Source organism: Ambystoma mexicanum, chromosome 12, assembly GCF_040938575.1.
Source record: "Ambystoma mexicanum isolate Mex_15411 chromosome 12, UKY_AmexF1_1, whole genome shotgun sequence".
NCBI lineage: Eukaryota > Metazoa > Chordata > Amphibia > Caudata > Ambystomatidae > Ambystoma > Ambystoma mexicanum.
Window position 1 is genome coordinate 441349383 of NC_090936.1, and position 19958 is coordinate 441369340.

General features: G+C 45.2%; 1 protein-coding gene and 1 long non-coding RNA gene across 7 annotated transcripts in view; one reads left to right on the forward strand and one right to left on the reverse strand.

Moving 5' to 3' along the window:
• The window catches only part of CACNA2D4 (calcium voltage-gated channel auxiliary subunit alpha2delta 4), a 1390363-nt gene that overhangs the window by 1010045 nt on the left and 360360 nt on the right, over positions 1-19958 (reverse strand). For all 6 annotated transcript variants that reach the window (XM_069628636.1, XM_069628639.1, XM_069628635.1 and 3 more), the window contains exon 3: positions 3703-3819. In XM_069628636.1, coding sequence (XP_069484737.1) covers positions 3703-3819 — 117 coding nt within the window. The remainder of the gene's footprint in view (positions 1-3702; positions 3820-19958) is intronic.
• LOC138513626 (uncharacterized) overlaps positions 1-19958 on the forward strand; it is a 481408-nt gene that overhangs the window by 175528 nt on the left and 285922 nt on the right. The window lies entirely within an intron of this gene.

Consider the following 19958-nt stretch of genomic DNA (forward strand, 5'->3'; position numbering starts at 1 on the left):
TTCACTACCAATGTCTAACCATGTGTTGTCGTCATGACCTACTACGGACAAATCATAAGAAGAGGTGTGTTAGGAATATAATCTGAAGGTAATTATTGAGATAAACCTGGCCAATGAAAATGTAGGAATTGGGAAAAGAATGGATTTCTTTGAAGAGCGTTGTGTCCAATCATGTTTGGGGGGTGAATTGCAATTAAGTATTTTGGGAGTGTTTTAACTGTTGCAAAACTGTATAAAAGAGGTGAACTGGTGTGGTTTGTTGGGACTTGGGTTAGTTTGGTCCTCCAACACCCTCTAATCGCACCCCGGAACATTGTACAATAAACCTGCTTTATGTACAGCCGTGTACTCACTTCTTAAGTTATGGGTCTGTTTGGGTTAAGGTGGTTGAAGGCCCACCCGCACAAAACCCATGCTATGGGTTGAAAAGGAAGACCTCTAGCCCTATTATTATCCCACTTAAAAGTACCTCTAGAGTGTGAGATTGTTATCGCTTGCCCGTTTATGTATGGTACCCAAGAAAAAAAGTATTTGAGAATGTGATTTCCAAATAGTGAAATCAATGCACTAATTCATTTGACAATGACTCGATTTAAGAAGTAGCATATATCTAGTCCTATCAGAGATGTTATTCACTTGGCAGCAGAGAGTTCAGAATGACCAGGCCAGACTCCTACTGAAGCTCTCTCACGTGTCTAAACCCCACGACATTGGCAGCAAATTAAGAAGAGATTAGTGCACAAATTAAACTCTCTTGGCTACAGGGCTATTTCTAGACAAAAGCCTTACCCTTCTCACTCATCGTTTGACCCACTATTAGCACAAAACACTGCTTAGATCTAACTCAGGCAATCTGCTCCCACATGCAAGAGCAGAAAGCCAAAGTTCACTGTAGATCCTTCTCATACAGAGCCCAAAGGAATGCACTGCGCTGCCTGTCGAGCTGAGTGCAACTCTGTCATATGTGTAGTCACTGGAAGAGTGGATTTCAGTATTTTATCTATGATGTATTTTTAGAAATGTGTTTTGTATGCTGTCAATACATAAATCAACAAATTAAATAATATTGAATAGAGAATGGTCAAGAAATGTTTTTGGTAATGCACAGTATAGCAATTACTCCCATGTCCGGGGTATACAGGGCCCGTGACGGCCCGTCAGCGCTAGCATAGGTAGGCACAAGCGCAGTGAGGTTCCTGGCAAGGGATGAGGGCCATTATGGACCTTGTATGCCACTGGACAAGGGCAATACAAGCAGAGCCCATCTCTTCAGGAAAAAAACATTAAAACTATTTGCTCCCTGGAGCAAAAACAAAAGATAACCCCAAAGTAGATGAGATGGCTGCAGCCACAGCAAACAGAAAAGGCACTACGTCTCTTTTCTATTTCTATGGCAGCCAGGGGCATGAATGGACTACAGCAGCTGGAGACTTGAGCCCTGGGGCACCAGGTAAGTGGGTGGGTGGGGAGAGAGGGTTTGGGGTGATGTGAGACCCGGCAGGCAATGTTGGGGGCAGAGGAAGGAAACAGAAGCCGAGGCACACAGGGAAAACATGCTGCCAAGTGGGAAAAAGGCACGGGTGACTGGTGGAACACGAGCAGAAACTGGCAGTGACCACTCCAACTTGCAACCACCTGATTGCCTGAGTACCCTTCCCCAGGTGTCAATTAAAAGTAATAATTTGACACTTTTATGAATTGAATTATGAAAGGTGTTTTCACTTGTTTTCTCAAATAAATGTGCAACTTATGTTGTTGTTATAAATATATATGGAGCTGGGATGTTGCACATTTTGTCTAGGCAATCTATATGCGGAAAGGTCAAGAGTACAGCTCTTATGGTTGTGAGGGAACTTTGAAATTTCAAAGAGGCAGAGATCCATGTATCCTGTGTGTAGTGCTAATGTTATTAGGTGAATTGGAGCACACTGGCAGCAAGCCCATTACTGCCCTGAAGGGTGGAAGGGATTAAGGCACGCCTTTTCCCTTTTTGACTAGGAGTAATGAGTGTCACCAGTCTCAGATGCAGAGAGGACTGTGCTCCACTCTCTGAGATGGGACCGGTGATAGTGCCCTTTTTTAAATTAACAAACGTTATTGGTGGATACTGTGTTATAACGTTACTATGCTTCTACTTTCATATTCATTCATTTTGCACTGCATGGAATTCCTTAAAGACACATATCCTTTCCGGTTTTTTTCATATACGCTGTAGGAGAGCACATGTACAATGACTCCCAAACACGAGAACTGGTGTCTTGCAAATGGATTATTCTAGACAGAATTGTGCACGTGATTGCACTGCCTGCTGGGTCAGGAGGTTCACTGACGCCAAGCATGAGATTGTGGAGGAAGGTATTACTAATGAATGTTGCTGCACCCTGGTCAGCTGACCTTTGCATTGATTAATTAATGTGAATTGGCAACAATGGGATTTATTTTGCTTTACACTACGCCATAGCCAAACAATTAAAAAAGAAAAAAATGCATTTCCTCTATGAAACAGTTGTCACCCTAATGAACTGCTTGAAAGAAATGAGACACACAATGAAACATTTGTAATGACTGAAATAATAGCTTGAATTAATTTATCTTTGATGTATTTTAATGTATTTGTGTATGCTGCAAATGGATACATTGACAAACTGATTTATATTGCATAGAGGAAGTTCAAGAAAATATTTTGATAATGCACTTTTAAGAATAATACATTGATTCACGTATTAATTGAATTATGAAAGATGTGCGGATTTGTTTTATGAAAAGTGCAACCTTTCTTGCTTCGAGTCTACATGCACAAAGCATAGAGTTGTGTACAATTGCCAATGAGATCTCTCTCACTCATATGTGCTGTGTGGTGGTGTATCAGCGTCAGTAAAGCCACTCATGTCCTTCCCATTAATATATCACAAGTCATAAGATTCGTCTAGCTTTCTAAATCTACAATTGAATATATGTTTTCTGTGGTAAATGTTACTGTGGCTTGCATACATTTGATGTACAGTGTTAATTTTGACTCTTTTTCCCATGGTGTGAGATGGCAAAATAACAATACCGACTTATTATAACCAATGGCAAAAGACACAAGATGTTCATTTTTATAGACTGGGTCCCTTGCTCACTGTTCTCGGACACACCGTGTTAGTTCTCGCAGAGCAGACGCTTATGGACTATTTTGTGATTGTTTAAGGGACGTCTGTTCTCAGAGAGGCACAGCTCCACCTCACTGATGAGGCCCAACAAGGCTGAAACACGTGTCTGAGGTTGCTGTTGGTACTCTTGTTCAGTAGGGAATTGCCATAGCATTTCCGGTGCTGGACTGCCCATGTGTGCGGGACAAAGACTGATATGCAAATGGATATGCAAATGATAGTGCGCGGTACAAATATCCTTTAACATTAACATTAACATCTGTGAAAGGTACAGTGAGCTAATTTGTGGCTGCAGACTCTTGAGTGGGGACCTTCCCAAAGAACAGGTCAATGGGCCATGTTCGTTCTCGCAGAGGAGCGCCTCTGGACTATTTTGTCATTTTACAACAGAATCACAAAAGATGTGCATCTCACCCCATTATTAAACAAATTAAATTAACCTGTTTGGGGAAAAAGCACTAGTGTCACTTTTTTATAACTTTGTTACAATTATCATCCAAATGATGAAGCTGGTTGGACGTCCAAGGGTTAAGTATAAAGTGCACTGCACCTGGACAGCTTCCACCTTGCTGCGCAGCATTTTCTCCATCTCCTCCGAGAACTTCTTGACCAGCTCCAAGCCGTCCACTTCCTTGATCTTCAAGGATGGCTCCACATCTTTATATTTCTGTCAAGAGAAAAGAAACTCAGTTGGTAACTAACAGCCTCTTGTGTAGACGGATAACAATGGAGCTAACGGAATGTGATCAGTGCTTCTAGGCTCATCTATATAGTTGGCATAATTGACTGTCCCGAAGCTAATTATGAGGGATGGCATGGATTATCAAAGGCTTCAGTGGCTCCTATTCTGAACAGTTGTTCATGTTTTGATCTTGGCTAGAATTATCTGTGCCAAGAATACACTAGCCAACGTCATGTATACTTCAAGTAATACCTATCTATCTATCTATCTATCGCTTGTCTATCTGTCTATCTAGCTATCTGTAGATGTATCCATCCATCATCCATCCAGTTATCTATGTATTTATCTATATATGTACCTGAGTGTCTGTCTATCTGCCAGTAGATCTACACCCATTTATCTCTATATCTATCTCTGTATATATCCATCCTTTCGTCTATCTATCTATCTATCTATCTATCTATCTATCTATCTATCTATCTATCTATCTATCTATCTACATATCTGACCATATGTCTATCTATTTCTATCGTTCAATCTATCCATCCATCCATCCACCCAGCTACCTATTTATCTATGTACCTGAGTGTCTGTCTTTCTGGCAGTCTATCTCCATCAATGTATCTTTATATCTATCTCTCTATCTATATATCTTTCTATGTATACGTCCATCCTTCCATCCATCTATCTGTCTATCTGACCATCTGTCTATCTATTTCTATATCTCGATCTATCCATCCATCATCCCTCCAACTAAGTATGTATTTATATACCTGTACCTGAGTGGCTTTCTGTCAGTATATCTGTATATAGTTATATCTATATCTACCTCTCTATCTATCTATCTATCTATCTATCTATCTATCTATCTATCTATCTATACTTCCATTATCTATCTATCTATCTATCTATCTATCTATCTATCTATACTTCCTCTATCTATCTATCTATCTATCTATCTATCTATACTTCCATTATCTATCTATCTATCTATCTATCTATCTATCTATCTATCTATCTATCTCTCTAGCCATACTTCCTCTATCTATCTATCTATCTATCTATCTATCTATCTATCTATCTATCTATACTTCCATTATCTATCTATCTATCTATCTATCTATCTATCTATCTCTCTATCCATACTTCCATTATCTATCTATCTATCTATCTATCTATCTATCTATCTATCTATCTCTCTATCCATACTTCCATTATCTATCTATCTATCTATCTATCTATCTATCTATCTATCTATCTATCTATCTCTCTATCCATACTTCCATTATCTATCTATCTATCTATCTATCTCTCTATCCATACTTCCATTATCTATCTATCTATCTATCTATCTATCTATCTATCTATCTATCTATCTAACTATCTATACTTCCTCTATCTATCTATCTATCTATCTATCTATCTCTCTAGCCATACTTCCATTATCTATCTATCTCTCTATCTATATGTCTTTCTATTTATACGTTCATCCTTCCATCCATCTATCTGTCTATCTGACCATCTGTCTATCTTTTTCTATATCTCGATCTATCCATCCATCATCCCTCCACCTACGTATGTATTTATATACCTGTACCTAAGTGGCTTTCTGTCAGTCTGTCTGTATATAGTTATATCTATATCTACCTCTCTATCTATCTATCTATCTATCTATCTATCTATCTATCTATCTATCTATCTATCCATCCTTCCATTATCTATCTATCTATCTATCTATCTATCTATAGTCCAGATATCTATATTTACATCTCTATGTGAAATTTAACCCTAAAAATCCTGCTCCAAGATTACGTATTTATTCGCTAGTACACGTTATGCTGTCCATGTCTAGCAGCTACATAGCTAAGCCTAAATGAGAAGTAATGGGTATAGTCCACTCTTTTGACCCTTCAGCTCATTGAGAACCAGCAGTGCTAGCTAGTCCCATGCAGTTTGCTATTTGGGTATTTCTTTCTGCGACTTGTGTCTAGAGTTTTTCTTTAGGCAATATGCCTCGAGACTGCGGGCCATTACTGCATAATGTAATGCCCTGGGGCCCATAGTTACAGCTTAACGAAGGTCCAGGGGGCATTACCTTATGTGGGGTAATGGCCCGCAGCCCAGGGGCATATTGCCATTAGAACCCCAAGACGCGTTGCATTTTGCAGCTGAAACAAAAAGTTCAACACGTTTTAAAAAATGAGCGCCGTTAAACAAAGTAACAAAAAAAGTAAACAAAAAAAAATGGGCGCCATGGAAAGGGAGATGGGACTACACGTGGCCCCTTCTTTCTTTCCATGGCAGCCATTCCGGAATGAAAATGCTGTCGGAGATCGGAGCAAGCTGCACGCCGTTGCGTGATCGGGATTACCATGCAGTAATGCTCGGAATCCAGCCAACCACAGGTAAGTATTTTTCTTTCGTTTTCCGCACTGGGTACTAATTAGAGAGAGTCACCTCCAGACTTATTTGTGTCTGCTTGCCAAACCTTCAAGATCATTCTCACTGTGTGTGACTCAGGAAATCGGTGGCTGGTTAGAACCAGGATTGAAAACATCTAGTAGCGGTTTGTAAGTGATCGAAGAGAATCAGACCACAAATGCTCTGTGGTAGGGACCATCCGCTAAGCCTGCATGATTCAGATGGCAGCCGAATGCGGCTCAAAAGACAATTTCTGACAAAATCAGAGAGGCACAATCTCTCGGCTGTACGTCTATTTGCCACGTGGCAACGCCCTTGGTGACCATCGCGATTTCTTTTAGGAAGGAGATAGATTTAATGCGAGTGCTTCCCTTTCATGCAGATGTAAAAAGTGTTGGAAAAATCCAAAACTAGCGGTGAGCATCAATCGTGACACTAAGGTGCAGTGGCAGGAGTCAGGGGCTGCAATGGACAGCACCATGGCGGGCATTGTGGCAGAGGTGTGGATGGGTAATGTTCTGAAAAGCACAATGGCAATCAAAGACCATTCTGGTCCAAGTGGGTGTGCTGCCGAAAACAATGCTACATTTCATTGCTTTCCAAAAATGACCAGCAATCTGCCATGAATTCTGAAATTCTAATATACATCCATGGGTATACAGGAGTAAAAACATATTCATACAACTGTTGGTTTACTTTGTTGTGTTATTTGCATTTTCTAAAATATTGTTCTACCTCTTAAAAAAATATTCTTTAAAACATTTTCCTCAGAAACAGAATTAAAATTCGTTTTGCTTTTGTGCTGGCACATGAACTAAATAAATATAACACACATAGAATGTTGCAACATGAATATAAACTATTTCACAGCCTATGGATAGTTAGTGGAAACCCATCTCTGACTGTGGCATGGCCCCTTTGTGCCCATATGTCTGCTGATGGCACACATCAGGCTCGGACTGGCCTATGGGGCAAAGCCCAAAGTGCAGGCCCAGCATGCGAGTTTGGGCCAGTTTCTTTTAGTCAATAGGGGCCAGTTGTTTAGCCAAGCTAGGCCAGTTTGATGAGCTACTTCACAGTGCAGAAAGTAGTTTTGACGAATGCAACTGAACAAATATTCTTTAAAATGCTAAATTTACCACAAAGTATTCTTGTGTAGTATTTAAGCAGTCTGTCACAAAAGGAATGAATTGTCATATGTGACTGTTTCAGTGGTGCCCGTGCCAATTGTATGCCCCAGTTCGACCCAGGCACACAGCAACATTTCCAAATCCAAGAAGACACAGCTGGTGCCCACAAGATCTCAGACTGCCATCAGCGTCTCCAGCCTTAAAACTCTGAAACTCAGGTATTACGTTGGGGACCAGAGGACCCCCTCTCCAGTCCCCTTTCCATGTCCCTCATCCATGTCCTCAAGAGTAATTTCTGCAATCTGGGTTTTACTTTCGATACCGAAATCTCTATGAGGCCCCAGTTTAATGTATCAAAGAACATGGATTTCTATCATCTTCTACTTCAAGGTCAATCTACTTTAATGTCCCAACACATTTCAGTGATTCTCACAGTGGTCAAGTCCGGACTCGACTACTGCAATGGTATCCACGACAAGCTCCAAAAAAATCCCTTTGCAAACTACAAAAAATCCAAAATCATGGAGCCCACTGCATATTCACACTTCAAAAAACAGACTTCAAAACTCTTTACTTGGTGCATAAATTATTTTTTATTTGTGCCCACTATCTACAGTCGCGTAAGTGTTTCCCTGGCTAGTTTCTTTACATTCGTCTTTACGAATGGTGAAATGGCATTTACCTGCATTTTGTTGCTCTGTTTGGGTTTCTCGACCTCAGTCTCCCTGTCCCAACCCCTGGGTCCCTGATTGGCCTCACTACGGCACGTGTGACCAGTTCTCCCATCTTCAGGGGCTCTCTCAGGACAGCCTTGCCCGGGCAACCAGCAAAGGGCTACAGCAAAGGGCAGCTCCCCCCTTGGGCAGCTTCCTTTCCCTGTTTGCCCCTGTTCACCCCGGTTCCCTCCACACTCCCTGCATTGCCATCCTTTACCCTCGAAACACTTCCGGACTCCCCTGCCATTCCCTAACTTTCCTTCATTCCTACCCGTTGATAAGGACCGCTTCAAGTCACACCCTGTTGTAATACCCCCCCCCCTTCAAACCAGAGCCCTCCAGACACACAGACCTAGGCCAGTACTAATACTTTGAATCTAGGCACATTATTGCTACTGCTCTTGTTTTGAATTGCAGGGCATTACTGCTACTGCTCTTGTTTTGAATTGCGGTGCATTACTGCTACTGCTCTTGTTTTGAATTGCGGTGCATTACTGCTACTGCTCTTGTTTTGAATTGCGGTGCATTACTGCTATTGCTCTTGTTTTGAATCAGGGTAAATTGCTGCTACTGCTCTTGGTTTGAATCTGGGTGCATTGCTGCTACTGCTCTTGTTTTGAATTGTGGTGCATTACTGCTATTGCTCTTGTTTTGAATCAGGGTAAATTGCTGCTACTGCTCTTGGTTTGAATCTGGGTGCATTGCTGCTACTGCTCTTGGTTTGAATCTGGGTGCATTACTGCTACCGCTCTTCTTTTGAATCTGGGTGCATTACTGCTACTGCTCCTGTTTTGAACCTAGGCGCATTAATGCTGCTGCTCTTGTTTTGAATCTGGGCGCATTAACGATGCTGCTCTTGTTTTGAATCTGGGCGCATTAACGATGCTGCTCTTGTTTTGAATCTGGGTGCATTCTACCTCTGTTCTCATTCTGAATGTAGGCGCATGCTATCTTTTATCTTGATTTGAACCTAAGTACACTACTGCTACTGCTCGTGGTTTGAATCTAGGGGCATCCGGTAACTACTTTTTGGGCCTCATTACATGGATGGCGCTAAGGGATCACCGGCACTGGTAAGGGCACCGGTGCCGATAATCCCTTAGCGCCATACTATCAGGTCCCTCAGCGGGTCCTGTCCTTAACGTGTGGCCAGACCACACGTTAAGGAAGGGACCCGCTGAGGGACTTCAGGACAAATAACAGTACCGCTAATAGCGGTACCGTTATTTGCTCCTTCCCCATTCTCATTGAGCCCTATGGGGGCTGAAATGGGAATGGGGAAGGGCCTTGGTGAATGGGGAATTACCGGCCCACCAACCTTGGAATGGGCGGTAATTCCCCCATTCACCAAGGCGGACTCAGTAAAATACCGGCGGCAACCATGGCGCTAATAACGCCATGGTTACCGCCGTCCGTGTAATGAGGCCCTTTGCCTTTGACTCTACCTGAGTAAACTATAACTAGCGCAAGCCACAGATGCATTCCAACCCCCTCACACTCTGACCAGCTCTGCCACTATGCCCAACAGCTCCAAGGCAAGAGGTGCCCTTTGGCATGCCAGAAACCAGAGCACCCGCCCCCCTCACCCCCACATGCCCCTTTCTATATAAGCTTCCACTTCTATCCCTTAGCGTCCCCCTCAGAATGCCCACTTCCTAACCATCACCGCAAGCTCCCACTCCCTTCCCTGCCCACGCCTATACTCTCTCCACCTCCATCCCTTACCTCACCTTCCTGTCCTTAAGCACAGCCTGAACCACATCAGCCATGGCTCCAGGGGCGTTGCTAGGGGGGGATAAGGGGGCTAAAGCCCCTGATCTTTTGGTTGTAGCCCCGGATAGAATCTCAGGAGCTACAGCCAAAAGACTAGATAGCCCCCAGTCCCAACAGTTCCGACATCAGCGTAGCCCCAGGTGTTTTCCAGACCTAGCAACGCCCCTGCATGGCTCCCCATTCGGCAGTTCCTTCCACTCTCACCCATACACCTCTGGCTCCAACTCACCACCCAAAACAAAGAGATACCTTCACCATAGGCTATCTTCTCATCTTGCCTTCCCTGCCCTGACACAAAGAACTCCATCCACCTCTATCCCCTATGCCATGACTACCTTGCCTCCCTACCCAACCCCTCACACCCCTGTTCTCCTCCCCTGCCAGCTCCCCTTGCCCTGCCATGCCTCCCCCTTTATATGCCAACTCCCCCTCGCCCCCTCCCTCCACCACGCTCTCCCGCCAGAACCCACCCTAGCACGCTCTTCCAGCCCTTCCCAATCAGTACGCCCCATAGACCCCTCCCATCCTTTGCAGACACCCTACTTCAAGTGCTCTCTTCCCTCCCATTCTTAGATCTTTCCCAGCATTTTCTCATTCTCCTCTCCTAGAACCCCCTCCCTCCACCCACCTCTCCCTGCTCCAAATCCCCTCACACCCCTCCGCCCTCATTCCTCCTCCCCTTGCCTTCTACCGTGCAACCCCTCCTAGAAGCCTTCATCCTCAACCCACCGTCGCTCACGCCTCTAGCCCTGCGCTCACCTCACCCTCTCTCATGCATACTTATCAACACCAGATCTGTGGCCAAAAACAAACTCATTCTATTCGCCTTCATCACCTCCGAAAACCCAAGACACTTTGTATTGTCCACAAGGCTTTCTGGGGCCTGGGTCCAAAATACCTCCAACTCTCCCTCTGTAAATACCTTCCCTCTCGAGCTCTTCACTCCTCCACCTCCCACTCCCTCAGGGTCAGTCTCTTCTCCAAGCAACGAGATGGTGGTGGATCTCTTTCCTCGGCTGGGGCCTCCCTCTGGAATAGCCTCCCTGCCACTCTGAAACTTGAGGAGAACCATCTCCGGCTCTGGAAGCACCTTAAGACCTTCCTCTTTGCTTCTGCCTTCGCTCTTCCTCCCCCCTGCTGATCTGTCTGCTTCGGCACCGTGCACCTGCTTACCCTCTGATTTCAGACCCAGGTCCCTGCCCACCCAGCCGCACACCTGCACTGCCTTCCAGCAACCCTTGCACTTGGGTCTGTATCCCTACAGTCCCTTTACCCGCACTTACAAGACACCCTTTGTCTGCGCTTTAAACCTTGCACTTGCCACCTTGCTGGCTGCACTACCAGTTGTTTTTTTATCCTTTCCTCAGAACTTTCCACTTCTCCTCTCTCCTTTGCACTTTCTCCCTTCCCTCTCCCATTCACTTGCGCATTCTCAATGTTACTGGGCCTAGTCAGATCGCTGTGCTGTCCTCCCTTGTTCCCCTCCCTTGCCTCGTGACACTCTGAAACACGTGTGTATGAGCGCGATAGAAATAAAATATCATATCATATCTAATGGGCCCTATTTCCCCAGTCAAAAGCACATTTAACCAGAGACGCATAAATTGCTGTCGCCAGTAGGGATGGGGGAAACGTGCCAGATACCCCGGTAACTCATTTACTGGCTTATCAATCCAAGACAGACTGGTATAGAGATTGTGCAATCACAATTTTTGGCTTATTTCTTTTTATTGTATTTACTTGATTCAACTGATTAACAGTTTTTACAAGATAAAACATCAAAATACTTGGATGCAGTATAAACAGAATATTCTTATTAAAACTTAGAAACAAAAACATCACAAACGAAGAAAGAAATAAAAGAAAAAGTGATCGCTTCTTTCCGGTGATACCACTGTCACACCATGCTCCTTGCATAGCTATCTTCATTTTATTTCCTCGGTTTTAACCGGGAATATGTTTTGGAGAAGGGATGTCGCGCGGCTATGGCATATGCCGCGCGGCTATGGCATATGACGTTGTGTCTCCAGACATTAAATAGTTCCACCAGGTCTCTTCATCAAGGAGTCGCTGACCGGCGAAAAGATGTCCCAGGTAAGTAGTTCTTTTGTCCCTTACACCTGGGCATATCAATAGACTGTGCCTTAATGTGTCCATTTCTGGATTGTTTATATTCAATCTTCTCTAAAGAGTCATTTCTTCACAAGAAGTGAGACAGTTGTAGGACTAACTGCATGCATGGAATTTGGGAAGGGGAGAGCCCTGTAGTCTATGCACCCTCCCATGCTCCTCTCCCCCCTCTGCTCATGCCTCTCCATGCGCCACTGACCCCTCCTGCAGTATCCATGGCCTGCCCCCACCATCTTCCACATAGCTCCATTGCCTGCTATTTCCAAGCTTGCACAACTCGTCCCAGCCGGAGAGCCAAACTCTCTGTTTCTGGTCCCCTCCTTCAGCTTCTTTTCTCTCCGGGCTCCTCTACTAGCGGAAATATCACCACTCTCTGGGCATCCCAGTCTGTCCCCCGAATTGCCACCTCTCCTCCCCTGCCCACATCCGGTACATCCTCCCTTCGCCTCGGTTTTCTCCTCTCCCTGACGGTCCATGCATGTTTGATTGCCTGTGTTCATACTGTATGCTGTCGGTCTGTGCTGTCCCCAGTCCATGCTCTTACTTGAAGCTTCCACCCCATCCCACCTTGTACAATAGCTGCTGATTTTTCACTTTGACCTTTTGTAAAGTACCCTGCATAAGGATTGTTTCACTCACTGTTATCGTCCTCATGTACAGAGTTTTGGTTCACTTGCATTATATTTACAAAAAACACACGCAAAAAAATGATTAAAGGCATAGGGGCTCATTTATAGTGAAAATCCACAACCTTTCCAAAGGTGAATTCCTGGTGTAAAGGCAGAGCAGGGCAACCTTTAAATACAGTCTCAGGCGGGCAACCATCAGAAATGGGGGTGATTTTCACTATAAGTGAGCCTGGCACACAGGGACGTCATTTCACCAAAACGCCAGGGATAGCGGAAGTGACATCACACGACCCTTGACCTCTTATGGCATCACAGGAAGTGACGTCATTTAACCCCGCCTCGGAGTGATATTGTGGGAAGCAATGGAACACAGCATTTCACCCCTTGACTAAACAGGAAGTGGCATCACATAGCATTGTTCCGAAGTACACTGCTAAAAATATGGTTACGATATCACTATAATGTGATATACATACAAGAATGGATCGCCATATGTATCATTAAGATGAGAGTGTATAGGCCCATATAAGCAAACGTCCGTGGCCAAATGATGAAGTGTTATTTTATAGCACTTACGCTTAAGCGCTTTATATAGAAAAAATATACATACAATATCACCCAACCTGTGTTGGTACTCATTTATAGACCTCAGAAGAATGAAAGGCTGAGTTAAGGTTTTAAGAACAGACTAAGGGCCTCATTACACGGAAGGCGGTGAGCCATGGCGCTATTAGCGCCATGGCTCATGCCGGTAAAATACCGGCACCGCCTTGGCGAAAAGGGGATTTACCGCCCCATTCCAAGGTTGGTGGGGCGGTAAATCCCCCTTCCGCCATTGCCCTTCCCCATTCCCATTTCTGCCCCATAGGGCTCTATGGGAATGGGGAAGGTGCTAATTACGGCACCGCAATTTTGCGGTGCCGTAATTAGCTCTGAGGTCCCTTAGCGGGTTGGTTTTTAACACCTGCAAAAAGCAGGCGTTAAAGCACCAACCCGCTAAGGGACCTCGTAGTAAGGCGGTAATGGTTAACGGTGGCCGTTAACCATTACCGCCTTCCGTGTAATGAGGCCCTAATTCAGTGATTCGCCCCCTTGAAGTGTGACTGAAATAAACCTGTAAGGAGTCTAGCAATTACTGTATAGAATTCCAGAAAAACACATTATTTGGTATTCCTATTCTTTCTTATTTAGGGTCACTGGTGAAAGTGTTAAACTTGCGGAACGCCTGTTCTTTAATTTGTTTTGTTTTGAGAGGCCTGAACAAGAAAGCCAGCTACTCCAGAAGCAAAGAGCCACATGATGCTGGCCACAACCCAGGAGCTTGCATTAAAAAAAATAAAAAAATATTTGAAAAAATATTTCTTTTCGTTTTCTTTTTTTTTAGGGGTAGCAAGGGAGACCTCAGGGGTTGCAATTGCGACCCCTGGCGACCCCTAAATGACGTCCCTGCTGGCACAATTATCCCATTGAACACACCGGGACTTCCACAAATTGCCTGCCAGTAGCTGCCAAGAAGGAAGCAGGAGCAAGCACTATCACTGCTGGGGCTAGTTCTACTTCAGGGCAATGGGCCAACCTGGCACATAGGGCATGAAAAGAAGTGGGCGGGGCACAAGATTCTGCCTGAAAGCAGCCAAGGCATGCCAGCGCTGGGAGTCAAAATGTTACTCTTCCCTTTCCATGGCGGCCGGAGAAGTGGGGAACCAGCTGTGGCGGCGGCCTGCGCCGCCACAACGAACAGGTAAGTGGTGGTGGGAAAAGGGCAAAGAAGATAAAATTTAAGGGAACGGAGGGTGGGGGGAAGATGGAGGCGGTGGGAGCCGGCCATCAGGCAGCATGGAACGCGAGCTTTCACCAGCCGATCAAGCCCACGTTACTAGCCACCTGATTGGCTGGCTCCCCCGCCAGGGTGCTAATGAGGAGATTTGCTTTCTTTGCTAGGATATTGCTTGGTGGTTCCCACTCTGAGGACCTGGGGTGTATTAAAGCGTCGGGGTCAAACTCCTCCCCTTGTGTCTCGTCGGCTGATGGCCTACTTATGTAAACACTGCCTTATGAAAGTACTGACATAATGGCATTTAGAAACCAGCTAAACCAGCTCCTGATGTAATAAAGCTATCTTACCAAAGTGTGCCTTCCGCCGCTTGATTTATACACAGTATGTATGCCCTTGCATCTGTTCCTTGCACTGAGTTCCTGTTAAAAACAAGCATTGATAAAGCCATCCGTTTTGGCTCTTGCAAGAGCAATAAATAGGTGTTTGCCAGGCACTGCCTTAACATTAGCCTGCACTAGCTCCATAGGCCGGCTTTTAACATTTTGCTGCCTAATAATACCCTTTTGGAAGTGAGTGGAAAATGTGGATATTGTGCCTACACAAAAGTCCAAACTGGTGGCTTTGCCAATGTTTGTTTCCCTTAGGGATCACCAGCATACTTAGCAGATGTGAACAGGGCTAATGCAAGCAATTTGCTACCCTAGGCAGAGTAGCCACCCAAGTTAAGGGCCCGAGCAAAGTGAGGGTCCCTTAACGAGGGAGGGAGTGCCGTTACCAGGCGTGTCGGTCCGCATATAGCCATTAGCCCCTGTGTAGGTTCTCACACGAGTGCTAATGGTGTCTTTAAAAAAGTACCTTTATCCCGTTTCCCGGCGCCAGGTAGAGCTACTTGCCGGTGAAGTCGGTTTTCAATGATGATGACTATGACGTCATCAACATGAAAACGGACTTTACTGACAAGCACCGCTGCACAATGCTGGGCCGCCGGATAAAGGTTTATTTTATTAAGACACCATTGGCACCCGTTTAGGAAACTACATGGGTGCTAAGTGGTGAAGGGGAACGGGGAAGGGTTAAGGGGCACTGACTGTCCAGGCAGCTCGGAATGCGGGCTTGCACCATACAGTACATTCCGAGCCTCCTGATTGGCCAGCGCCCCAACCCAGGGTGCTAATGAGAACATTATTTCCAGGTTTCTATACGGATATTGCTGTCTGCCATGCATTAAAGAGTTATTGCAGTGCTTCATGTATTACACGCTCTTAGTCTAAAAGAAGCTAGAGGGCCATCTGTTCAGAGGTTCTATCAAATGTAGGATGTTCAGGTGTCTGGATGCCAACTGGACACCATTCATCCAGTCTTGGGCTTTCCTTTTGCAATTCACTTAAGTCCAACTTGTGCAATCCACAAAAACCAACACTACAACTTCCACAATGCAGCTGTATGTCAAATGAAAGGCCAGAACTAGCAACATTGTTTCCCAGAGACATGGAATCACCGGGTCACCCTAAAAAAATGGTAATCCTTGATGCTCACCTCACCAACAAACCTTGGAGCAGGTTGAGCAAGGTGATAAGCATTTATTTGCATTTTTAAAGCGCTCACACAGCCCGCGGGCATCGAGGCGCTGTTACAGGAATTGTTTGTTTTAGTCGCATAGTTGTTTGTCTTAGTTGGGCATTTATACCGCACTTAAATACCCAGAGGTTTTTAAGCGCGGACCCGGGGATCGAACTTGTGTTGTTTAGCATCGTCTTGCTTCCAAGGTGAGCACGTTGCCGCTGAGCTATCCTCCCGGGACAAGATCTTCTTTAATACGCGGTACACACAGTCGGGGGTATAAATCACCCAATCATTTATACAAAATAAGCACTGTCATTGCATGAAATCATAACTGCAAAAAAACCACAAAACACCACCTCTAGACAAGCTCCACCAAGATTGCGGCCACGCTAGGATCCAAAATAGTCCTTGGCACGAAATTAAACTGGCCTGCATTCGCAAACGAATGTTTGTGACTTTGGCTAACAAATTGCATGAATAATTCCTGGGTTCTCATTTTTGGTATAATTTCTGGCAATTAGTGCATTTCGGAGCTCCCTGGGTCAGTAAAATTGAATAAAGCTACCAGCTGCATGCACAGTGCATTAATTCCACGAAAGGGCAGGCGTTGGCTCACAAAACGGGCACATACTAATCTCTTGGGCTGGGCTAGCATATAGGGCATTACCCAGTCACCCTATAGGCCAGTCTAAGGATGCCCAAGTGAGAAAAAAGACAATTAAAAAATGGACACTAGACTGCACCCCAATGGGGAATCAGCATGTTGGCCCTGTTTGGCCTACTCTGCAGCCGCGCTGATCCATGAGTAATTAGCAGCTGAAGGGATGTCAATGACATGAAATGATGGAGTGCAGCGCTCATTAGCACCGCGCGGCGCGCTCCAGGGTGCACCGCTCAGCACATGCACTTATCCTTTCTGCAGCTCCAGCACTGGGGCTCCTGTCAATCACACAGGCTAAGCGGGCGGTGACTAGCACAAAGCAATGGACTGTGTGTAATGGAGCTACAGGGCACAGAAGCCGGGCATGGACTATCAGGGCGCGGAAAACGATGTACACTAAAGTGTAGACTTAAGAGGCAAGTGCAAACCAATACTTGCCAACGGGCTCCATGTCGTCAGATTGTTTTACAATGCAGGAATTTGAAAAGACTGACAGAGCCTTCATCAAGTTCTGCAAATTTCTTTTGTAAACAAAATAATGCTTAAATAAAATAATACATGTAGATAATGATGACACAGCTTCTAGGTTCATAATTTGCACTTATTTCTATTTATTAATGTTCCGTTATGTTAAATTAAGTTATATAGCGCACCTCCACCCAAAGGGATCTTGGCGCTATGCAGAGTCCACCTAACAGCTCATTCCTTTAGTTGGCCTTTGGACAAACAATGACATCTTCAAAGATTGGCCAACAACCTGGTAATCATGCCTGTCTACAAGAAAGTCTGACTTTAATAACAAAATGGAAGATTAGGTGACTGCTGGCAGAATAGTTACATGGGTTGGTGGAGAAGAAGGATGATAATAGACTATATAATGACAGCACATGGCATATAATCAGTGCACATTTTAATGTGCATGTGTCTAGGGCCGTAACAATGGTTTCCCTAGACCTAGCAGTGCCCAACACTGCAGGCCCATCACCACGGTTTCTTTCCTCCTGAAATTCTAGATAGAGCAGTTTATCTGCAAGTACAACACTTCCTAGAAACCCACCATATCCTAGGAATGAGCCAGTCAGGTTTCCGCCCCGAACATGCCACGGAAACAGCTCTGCTTGATCTAAAAAAACAGTTGGATGGGATTATGGACAATGGGAAACCAGCCCTCCTTCTCCTTCTGGATCTGTCAGCAGCTTTTGACTTAGTTGACCACAAAGTCCTATGTCACCACCTTAACACCTCAGCCAACTTCTCCCCTGAAGCCGCCTCCTGGATTGCCTCCTTCTTGGAAGGGAGAGTCATGAGAGTGTTTACTGAGAATGCCAGTGCTTCACCTACACCCATCCAGTGCGGGGTTACTCAAGGCTCCTGTATATCCCCTACTCTCTACAATATATTCACCAAACCCCTCTTTGATATCTTCGATTCCCTCGGCATGGCCTACACCAACTATGCCGACGACACGCAGATTCTTTTCCCGCTCACTGGCAGCTATGCCAACGGCTAACACTCTGATTAACACCTACTCCACTATTCAGGACTGGATGGTGGCAGACCATCTGTGCCTGAATAGAGATAAGACAGAGCTCCTGCTAGTGGGGCCCCATGCCCTTCTAAAAAACTTCACTCCCAATACTCAGCCTTCTATATAGAGGACATCCTGGTCCCTGTCTCTTCCTCAGTAAAGACACTGGGTGTTGACCTTGACGCTACCCTCTCACTTTCCCACCAAGGGAGCACTATCGCCTCATCAGCAGCATATGCAACTGAACTACTAAACCCTTCAAGACCCTTTCTCACTACAGAGAGCTGCCTTACAATTGCCCGAACACTCTTTGGATCTAGGCTTGATTATTGCAATGTCCTCTTCGCTAGTGCTTCATCTAAAAATGTACACAAGCTTAAAATTATACAACACAATGGCCTTAGAGCTGCCCTTAACATTTCAAAGAGGAATCACATTACTGCAGCCAGGGGAGCTGTACACTGGCTACCCATTTGTGAGCGTATCACAACAATGTCTATTACCCACAAATGTCTCTCTAATTCTGTCCCCCTTACCTATCCCAGACAATTTCCAGAACACAGTCAACCAGGCCAACTAGAACCCTGTACGCTCACCGACTTCTCCAATCTAAAGTCAGAAGAGCCAAAGCCGGTGGCTCTAGTTTTCCCTAGACAGGGGAACTCACTGCCCCCTGCACTAAGAGCCACACCTTCCTACTGGATATTCAGGAAAGCTCTCAGAACTTGGTTGTTTACCTAAAAGGCTGCCTGCATGCCTGCTCGTCACCTTACACGCCACATTTCTCCACTTTTTCTCCCTCAAGTTGTGAGCAAGTAGCTGGTCTGCAACAGCACCTCGATTCCGAAGGGTTGTATGCACGCTTTATAAATGAAAAAAATAAATAAATGCCACATGCCTCCCCTTCCAGCTGTCATTTTGGTCCCCCATCCCTACGATGGGGCTAGATTTAAAGGGCCAGGATGGAGTCCTCTGGTTCCTCTCTGCTGGTGGCCCTGATGCAGCCACCTGGAATTACCTTGCTGTGACAGTGGTTGCGTACATTTATATAAAGATGACGTAGGCCAAAGCTTGAGATCCAGGAGTGGCCATTGGTGGGACAGCCAAGTGGATGCTCAAGGTTGAAGAGGTGGGTCTTAAGAGAAGCCTAAAATACGGATAGGGTGGGCTCAGCTCGAAGATTTTTGGGGAGAGTTGTTACTCCTCTGGTTCTTTCTCAATGAAACAGGACATATCATATCATGGGACCCCTGCCAGTGTCCCGATGTTTCTCGCTGCTGCTTGATCCATGTAGCCAGATCTCTAAGGGACTTTTCTACAGTCTCACTTAAGAGACACACACTGTTCCTTAGGAGGTGCAAATGCTGCCTCTAGCTTGTGGGCCCGCTGTCCTGGCTCTTTCTCCTACTCAATAGTGTCATCCGGTGGCTTATCCTCTAATGCCTCCTTCCATATGTTTTCCGGTATAAGGTCCAACACTGGAAGGGGCAGCACAGGTGCTGGTGCTGAAGGAAACATCCGCAATGCACGTCAGTGTCATGGGCAGGATATTACGGTTGTCGTAGTACAGCGAGCACGGGAAGGGACTGAAGCGAAAGGGTTCTGGGCAGGGATCAGTGTGAATCTCAGGGTAGCCAATAGAGGTGAAGGTCTCTTTGGCGATGGCTGCAGGTTTGCCACAAGGGTGATTCTAATGAAAGGCACGGGGCATGTTAGCAAAGTGTCTACACAATAAGTGTACCTGGTAGGCCTTGATCTTCCAGGCTATCACGTATAATCAATCATTCAACAGTAGG